Raw genomic sequence first — 9,538 nt, 5'->3', positions numbered from 1 at the left:
ATTTTCAGTAATGGCTGTGTTTCAAACCAGCTCATAACATTCCAAAAGACTGAGCCATTGGCACTCACGAGCCAGGACTCGCTGTCTGCAGCCTATCACTAGCTATAACCTTTGCAGCTCAGGCAGTTTTACTATAAGAAGCCTCTACCGGAGCATGAAGTGGTGGGAATTGTGGGGGGGGAACATGTTTAAAGAAATGCTTTTTCCTTGGAGAAATTGGCTGGAAGTTTGTATCAGACCCATGGACAGCAGAGATATTGACAAAATATTGTCTGTCAGGGACTTCTGACATGCAGTTCCCGTGGTGACACTGGTAGAGGGCCAAACCCACCATTAACAGTGACACAAGGAAGCGGGAGGCAGCCAAGACCAGCAGTTGGGGCTTTCAAGAAAGCCGTTCCTTTCAAAGCCCAAGTTTTCAAAGTGTGTCTAAGTTCCCAGTCTCCCAGCACAAGCATCACTGGAAATCTGAGTAATTTTTGTGAGTAATTGTTAAAAAGTATTTAGAGAAAGAAACCTCAGAGAGAAATCTAGTCCTCTTGTGTGACTGGCTTCAAGTCATTTCATTTTAAGCATTAAAAGATGTGACTTTTTTCCCTCATTTCCACACCTAGCACAGACCTACAACAGAGCTTAAAAATACTGATTTTTGAAAATGACCATGCAGAAAATCCCCCCCAAATTGTGTTTTTATTCATTAACATTACAATTCATTAAATCAATAGATGAATAAAGCATTCCTTGATGGTTGAGTTAAAATGTAAGGAATGCAGACTTCTCAATATTAATATTACATGTGATGGTGAAAGGATTATACACGATAAAATCAAAATGTTTATATTTAATAAGTCTTGATATGGTATAGAAAAGTACCACACTTCTAAGAGCATAGCCAGTAAAAGACAGAGAAGTAATAACGCATGAACTAAAGGCTTCACTTAGCAAGTGATTTTATTTTTTTCATGGGCTATAACTGATAAAATGAAAATGGGGTTAAAATAAAAGTCATTTGTAGTTTTACAAGCCTGGAGTAACTCTGCATGTAATTCAGCCGTACATTTTAAAGTATTTTGGTCTAGAGCTAATTTCTTTTGTTTTGCAAAGAGCAGAGCTAAGCGATAGCTTCATGATCCTTAAAAATATACTGTAGATCAGGTCTTAGAAAACAGGCAACTTCTCTAAGCACATCTATTCACCTATTGGCTGGACTGGAAAAAATATAGAAAGGATAATGACAAATAAAAAGCAAAATACATCTAAGTGCAAAGGCAAAAATACACAAGAATCCAGTATGTTTAGATTTCTTGATTCTTGTCCTGGCAGGTAGCAGTTCAGTGAAGTAGATTTTTTCATTCACTCTCTGGTCAAAAGGAAAAAAAAGTTTGGAAACCATGGTTAATATGAATTATAAAATGTTATGTAATAATGATAACATTTATAGAGTTTAAATAATACTAACAACCCTACTGAGAGACAATATCATTACCTCCATTTCACAGGTTAGAAAACTAATTACATAACTTGGCTTAAAGTCCCTCAGCTCATTTTGGGCAGAACTAAGAAAAGAATTAAAGTTTCCTGAGGCCAGGTCCAATTTTCCTTCCATGATACAAAATCACTAATCTTTCCCAGTAATGGAGTTTGCCCACCTATAATTCCAAGCCCCTAAAGAGTTGAATGGATATTTTTTGAGATGCTGTGCTCCAGTCTCTGTGACAGAATTAGAAGATGGGCACAGTTTCTAGAATTTCCTGCAGAATGGATCCCACCAGGGTATCAGCTGTGTGAGTGGTGCCTTATAAATAAATGAGCAGTGTTCCTTGTCTATGACCTTGCCGGTCTCTTCCTGAGAGAGTGATAGTCAATGGTGTTTGAATCAATTGTTCCCTTTATAACCTCTCTCCAGTTTCAATCCTAGAAAATATTCAGGAAATAGGAGTAGAGATAACTGCTTCCATATAATGTATCCTGAGTCTTTCCCCTACTTATGATTTGTTGTTGTTATTACCATTTTTAAATTCAAAGAATATTTTTCACTGAAATGAATACCATATTCAATGCAAATGGGTTCCCTAGCCCAATTCATAGAGGATTGTATAAAACACACACAAAAAATGTCAATTATAGTTTACTGAAACAGTCTAAAAGGAATACAGTTTTGTTCATATTTCTCCATCCCCTTCCCCTCTGGCGACCATCAGTTTGTTCTCTGTATCTACGAGTCCGTTTCTGTTTTGTTTTGTTTGTTCGAAGGGGACTAAGAGGTGCAAACTTCCAGTAATAAAATAAATAAGCCCGTGGATAATAATGTATGTACAGCATAGGGACTATAGTCAATAATACTGTAATAACTTTACAGGATGCCAGACTAGATTTATCGCGAGATCACATTGTATATAAATGTTGCATCACTATGTTGTACACCTGAAATTAATATAATATTGTATGTTAACTTTTAATAAAAATAAACAATTAAAAATAAAATAAAAATTTTAGTAAAATAAAAAAGGAATAAAACAATCAAATCTTATAATGTGTTCTTACATGTTATTGATTTCCTGACTACCTTGCTCTACAAGTATCAGCTCTTAACCATGAATAAAATTTGCTCAACAATCAAACCTTTTTAAAAACAAACTTTTCTTTCTCTTATCTTAGTTCCTATTAAAGTCATCACTACCTAACAGAAATCTATACAATTTTTAGTGCAGATTTCAGCAGTTATAATCTCCCAGATGACAAATTAGCCATTTTCTCATTAGCATATTAGTATACATACAACCTTGAGTAATTTATATTTATAATGATTTTTGTTTTCCTTTCTGAAATTGTGTCATTTTAAAAATTTCTTTTCAAATGTATTACAGAACACAGTGGCACATCTTTCTCAAATCTGAAATAAAAGTGAGAAAATATTTGACAGCAAAGACAAAAGCTCAAGGTCTCACGTGATATCGTTAAGAGTATTTTCTCTACAGTCAGCTTCCGGCTTTAACTTGCAGGTCCTGGCCTCACAGCAAGCATTCCTGCATTCCTTTAAAGCACAGACAATAGGAAAGTGGGTTCAGCATTGTTTTCCCGTGTAGACTAGGTACATGCAATGTTGGTACAAGATGGCAATACAATGTTAGTTTTTAAACTCAATTACTCTGCTTTACAAATTGCAGTGGAAATGACCAAGTTAATAATAAGAAAAAAAATGTTAGGAGTAATGAAAACGACTTCTCAAAAAGCCAGAAATAGAGTTACTCAAGAACCACCTCAAATAAATTTGGCCTATAATACATGTAAATTAATACATGTAAATTAATTTAAAACCTTAAGGGAGAATATTTCTATACTATTAAAACTGTTTGAACATAGAGGAAAAAATATTTTAAATCTTCACTTCATTTTACCAAGCCTGCATAATTCTGATAATGAGAACTGGTAATGAATACAAACACACACACACACACACACACACACACACACACACACACACATACACATACATATACAATTTACATTTATGAATATAAATGTAAAAACTTGAAAATATTAGTAAAATACCACTTTATTCATATAATAACTCTTCATTACAACTATGCAGCATTCTTTTGTTTGTTTGTTTGTTTGTTTACCAAAAATGCAAGGGTGTCTCAACTGTACAGAATAAAGTAATATAATCCATCATATTAGGAGACTAAGGGGAAAAAACAACCATTATTGTGATAGATGGGAAAAAATCAGTTGGTAAAAACTCAGTGGCCTTTATTGAATTTTTTAGGCATATATAAACAAATTATAAACAAAATTATGAATCATCATGATAAAAAAAATCTATCTAATAGTAAAGGCATATCCAATAAAATAAGAAATAAGAATTATTTATAGTCTATATTTGTATGGAAATTCTGACCAGTGCTATGAGACAAGAAAAAAATATAAGAGTGTAATAATTGGGAAGTATAAATCACGTTCCATTATTTGTATGTGATAAAATTCTTGACCTGGAATAAATAGAGGATCAACTCAAAAAAATAGTGGGCGAGTCACTAAGATAGCTAGCTGGTTAAGATAATAATCAAATAACATAAAAAGCAATAATAAATTAGAACTTAAAATAAAGAAAACCTTACATATAGTAATAGCAAAAATGTATACATATAAAATATTTCAGAATAAGATTTCAAAATGTGCCAGAATCACATGAAGAACTTTATACATAATTTTCCTGAGAGACTTCCAAAGCAAATTGTCTTTTAAGACCATGCTTAATATTGTGAACATGGTAGTGGCCTCCAGAGTGAAATATGAATTTAATGTATTTCATTCAGACTCTCAATTGTATTTTTGGGCAAACTGACCAAAAAAAAAAAAAAAATACTACAAGTTATATGGAAGCATTAATGCTAAAGAATTGCTATGTAAATTATGAAAAAAAAAATTGTATGTCGATGAAGAGAGTTACCATTAAAGATATTAAAATGCATTGTATAATTACAATTATTAAAAACATATAATGTTTGTGTTATAATATCTAGACACATAGAATGATCATTTTAAAAACCTAAAAAAATACCTATATCTGTACATAAAAATAATAAAATGGCATATTAGATCATGGGAAACTGGATTATTTGCTAAAGGATACTCTAAAGTATATAAGCTATGTATGGCATTTGCCTGCTGAAATTAAAAGTACCTAAGATTATGAACAACTTCAACTGTTTCCACCCAATAAATGATCAAGAAAGAATGAGATAAACTTACGTTTAATTTATTATAAAGTATCAAATCATTTCTAAAATTCTATCTTATAATAATTATTAGAATATTGGCAATATTCTTCATAAAAGATTAAGTTATAATGGTAATCTTCTAATATAATTAAACAGCTTGGAATTTCTAAATAAACTGAAGCACAGAGAGATTATGTGCTTTCCTCTTTTTAATAGAGCCTCTTAAAGTAATGGATAAATCTTGGGTTGCAGTGGGTTTCACCCATTACCAGCTTTTTATCATTGGAACTAGCTCTTTAACTTTTCTGAGTCTCACTGCTTCTTCTCTAAATTGGGATGAAAACAAAACCTATTCTGTCAGTTTGTTGTGAGTAATAAAAGAAATGATGTATATAAAAGCATTTTGCAGATTGACACATAGAATATCTCTTCAAATATTAGCCTTTTGTTGGTCTTAAAAGTAAATGAAAATTGCTAAGAAAATAGAATGCTCTCTTAAAAACTTAGTACGGGGTTGCTAGCAAATATTCCATCAGAAAGATTCTTTAGAGTACACTGGTGCCTTGAAGGGTTCAGATTTTATAAATATTAGCAGAATTATATGCTCTGTGTTAGTAACCCATTTTCTACAGGTGCATGTAATTTTTTTTTTCTCTTCCGTTTTATTTACTGCCTGGTTTACACATTGGCTTGATGAGAGACGACCAACTCTTTCTATGGAGAGAATTAATTTCTTGATCTGTAATTATTATTGCTCAACTGATGATCAATTATGCCTTTATGTGATTTAGGAATTTCTGACTAATATACCTAGGAAAAAAATCATAAGTGACATGTTGTAGTTAATGATTTACTTCTTTACATTGAACTTCATACAGTCATGCCATAAGCATATCCTGGCTTTTGAAATGCCTTTCAAAAGACGACAAAAATCAGTGCCAAAAACACATATGCAAGTCTACCGTTTACTATAATGCCAAACTTGTGTCTTCAGAATTTTCAAAAGAACATTTTTTAAAAAAAGAAAAAGGAAACATGCCATAATCACTCTCTAATAAGTATTTTAAACCGTGAATATTTTCAAACCTTAGGAAAGCCACAGTCACATTCTTCTCCCACTTCCAGAAGTTGGTTCCCACACACTGGCTTTGTTATTATATTTGCAGGAATTGGTGCTTGCAGCAGGCACTTTGGTTTTTGAGATGAAATGTATCTTTCAAAACTTGAGCGGCAGGATGTACTGAAATCCTTTGGGAATTTTGAACTGTGTCCAGAAGAAAAATCATAAATACCATGATAAATGACTGTGGGAATCTAACTTGTCTAACATTATTACCTGGTTCAGTAGAAATCCCAAATTTAGTTTCTGTTTAGGACTGCACTGTGTTATATGTGGAAGGCGACAGAGCATGCCTACCAGACTGGTTGGAAAACCGTTTTCCTAGACACTCGGTTGTAGAGCTGGAAGAATTTAAATTCCTGCATGGATTCAGCACTCTCTAATTGGCAGCACTGATGAGCTTCGCCATTTGTTATCATTAAGAGACTGAGAGGTAAGTGATAATAACAATAAACTAGTGAAAGGACATAATTGCAGACTTAGAGTTTCTATGAACATATTTCTTTTCCTATTCATGAGTATTGCAAGAGCAAGGTATGTTTTATTCCTTTTTTTAAATCCCAAGTCCTTACAAAATGTTCAGCATTGGAAGGTAATTAGTAATAACATGACAAAAGGATTGATTGATTGGCAATAGGGATAATTGTCATCATCTTAATTAGATAAATATTTTTAGAAAATATATTATTTAAAGTTAAAATTATTTTACGTTAAAATAACATGGTCATCATACTTAAGCTCTATTTTGGTATTTTTTGGACATTTTAAATAATGAGCCCTGATAGCTGGTAAAACTTGTGCATCAAGAGGCTGGAGGGTGAATTAATGGGATATGCAGCCCTTGGTAAAAAAAAAAAAAATGCCTATCCAACTGTATAGACTATATCTGAATTCTTGGATGACAAGGTCTCACCTCAGATATTGATTCATCACACAACTCCCAGAAGGACACTTGGTGTAAAACGGAACATCAGGCATACCTAAGACATGACCCAACTCATGTGACATCACTCCTACGAGAGCCACATTTTTCTTTTTTTTAGCCTGAAAAAAAATAGAAACATCTATTACTTCTTTTTTTATTCAGTTAATTCTTAACTGTTGCCAATGTTCAGTAGTTTGACAGATAAAAAATAGTCATTTAGTCCCTTTTCCTGTCATCAGTTATTGTAAAATGTTGAATAAACATTTAAAATGATTGACTCTCATGAATCCAACCATCAAGTCAGTGCTCAATCAAAAATTTGCTGAACTAATCATAAGTTCTCTGTAAACCATGGTTAAATTAAAGTAAATACATTCTTCGTAGGATGCGAAGATACCATAAGATGTACTCGAAGGCCTCCAAAACCTGTAGCAATAATGCCTATGACATTGGTAGTGCTTGACCATGTCATACCAACATGCACCTGTCTGACCTCTCTGGCCATCGATACGATGATTAATTTGAAGTTGGCTCAGACCGCAGAGGGGACTTGTATTCCCTTTCTCTTCCGATCTTCCTGTTCTTACACCCTAACACCAAGTGAGGGGGGTAGCCTTCTAGGAAGACAAATGTAGTGAAATATTCTTTTTCACAATCCAAGGAACCTTCAGTATAATGGGCTACTAGTAGTTTCATTTCTACTTTTATTTACTGCCTCAGCAAATGTTCATTGTCCTAACTCTATACAAGGCATTATGTTGGTCTTTGCAGAGGATATAGAAGCATAGTAAGCCTTACTATAAGTTTACAAACCTCTATAACAGAAACCGAAGATGGAGAGCACAAGGAATTTGAGGCTGCCATTCCTACACGTCGGTTGCTGAATTCAATTCCACTGTGTGAAAATTACAGGTACATTGTCACGATCTGAGTCTTAGGAACCATTAGTTTTGGCCAATTATGTTTTAAATTTCCCTTGTTTGCTCCACCCTTTTTATATTCACTAGGCCCCAGAAAAGCTTCTGTAGTTCTATAGCATTATAATGACCACAGATGGTCATCCCACATCCAAGAGTCCATTTTAGTGATCTGATACGGGTCTCCGATAATCTCACAGGTAAATTGTTAGTGGTAGAACTTCAGGCTCCCTGACAACTCATTGGGGGAGATATAATTGAACAGTAATCGCTACCAAGAAACCTTTACAATAACTATCCACTCTGCCTTCCTATGCCTGGCCTTGGCCTGCGTGTGCTCACCTGAGTAGCTGAGTATGGTCATGGACCTTCATTTTCCTCAGGTTAGAACGATGCCAGTTCACAAAGTTGTTAAAGGTGATGCCTGTGTTGGGTACCACCTTTATCTTATCACCATCAGACCATATTTCCATACCAACCAAGGCAACTTGAACATCTATGGTGTTATAAATCTGTGGGAAGAGCATTTTTCTTCATAAAAATTTTTGAGATGTCTTTAGTGTTTTTGATCCTTTGCTGACCACAAGTGATAAATAAATATATCCCATTTTGAAAACAGAAATCCTAGAAGTTGCCTTTGATTTTACCTTGATGTTCATCCTTATCTGCTAAATTTCCCCAAACCGTTGACGTTAAGCCATTGTGATCCTCCCAACTCCTTATTTGGTGAAACCATAGGAAGGCCCCAGGCTCCCATGTGGAAACGCATGTTTACAGGACAAATGTCTTACCACATTGAGTAGGTTCATCACATCAAACACAAAACTTCTTATCAAAGTTAGATTCCCCTTATATATGTTATACTGTAAAATACAAAATGCAAATTATAATTAAAACAGCAAATTAAAGCGAGAAGCTGATGGGGCATAGAAGTCTACATGTTGAGAAAAATTATATATATCAATGTAAACAAGTGTCTATTCATTCCATGTCTACCTTATATACTACTCTGTGTTTCAAGTCTGTGTTTCTATTTAAGATGTAAATATTTTTTGGTTAAAGAAAAATTAAGCATTCATATAAAATTTCAGTGTTATTCATTTTTACACTGAATAAATCAAACTAACAATGTCGATGTTTTTAAACAAATTCAATAATATTAAAATTTGATTACAAAGCGATAATTGCTAGTTAGAATCACAGATTCCAGCAGCTTTTGTATATGTAAATATAATTTGTAAAGTATGTATAGTTTTATATTTACTTTATATTTACATACAAAGTAGAATTTGTAAAGCAAATACGGCAAAAATTTAACAAAATATTTTAATAACCCATTCCTTTTTTTGGTTTGTTTTTCAATATTGTAGTTGACGTCCTGTAGTTATCTGATTTTAAGTATATTTTCAATATCTGAATATTTTGGTAGCAGATGGATTCTAAAGCAGTGGGTGAGTGAAAACTATTGCTGGCAAGGCATGTAGAACAGAGAAAACAATCAGGTGAACAGGCTAGAATAGTTTATAGCTTGTGTTCGCTTGATAAGAAAACTTAAAAGCTGCCTTAGCTGGCCAAGAAGCACACACATTCATACTCACGAAAGCATTATCCAGCACCAAAAAGAGATCAATGTATTTTTCAGCTTGAAGAAAGTCTTCTTGCTTTACAAAGTGTAAAAGAACATTGTTAATGATTATCTTCATCCTAAAAGATTAAAAAGCTTACAAAAAGATTCTTTTTTTTTTTTTCAGAGAGAAATTATATTGAAGGATAAGTAAATATCCTGGCTTTACCTTTATCTATACCAGTCATTGCTGAGCACACTAGTCTGCCATATATCATTGCTGAGACA

At 33.4% G+C, this 9,538-nt stretch overlaps 1 protein-coding gene across 1 annotated transcript in view; it reads right to left on the bottom strand.

Annotated features, from left to right (window-relative positions):
* Nucleotides 1-975: 975 nt before the first annotated feature.
* Nucleotides 976-9,538, bottom strand: part of ADAMDEC1 (ADAM like decysin 1) — a 17,752-nt gene continuing 9,189 nt past the window's right edge. Inside the window, 6 exon segments of the mRNA XM_011360288.2 lie at nt 976-1,360; nt 2,949-3,034; nt 5,811-5,988; nt 6,758-6,888; nt 7,583-7,664; nt 8,029-8,198. Of these exon segments, the coding sequence (XP_011358590.2) occupies nt 1,354-1,360; nt 2,949-3,034; nt 5,811-5,988; nt 6,758-6,888; nt 7,583-7,664; nt 8,029-8,198 (654 nt within the window). The 3' untranslated portion in view covers nt 976-1,353.

The sequence above is a fragment of the Pteropus vampyrus genome, unplaced genomic scaffold (genome assembly GCF_000151845.1).
Source record: "Pteropus vampyrus isolate Shadow unplaced genomic scaffold, Pvam_2.0 Scaffold53, whole genome shotgun sequence".
Lineage (NCBI taxonomy): Eukaryota > Metazoa > Chordata > Mammalia > Chiroptera > Pteropodidae > Pteropus > Pteropus vampyrus.
The sequence above is the reverse complement of the archived record's forward strand: the minus strand, read 5'-3'. Positions and strand labels throughout refer to the sequence as shown.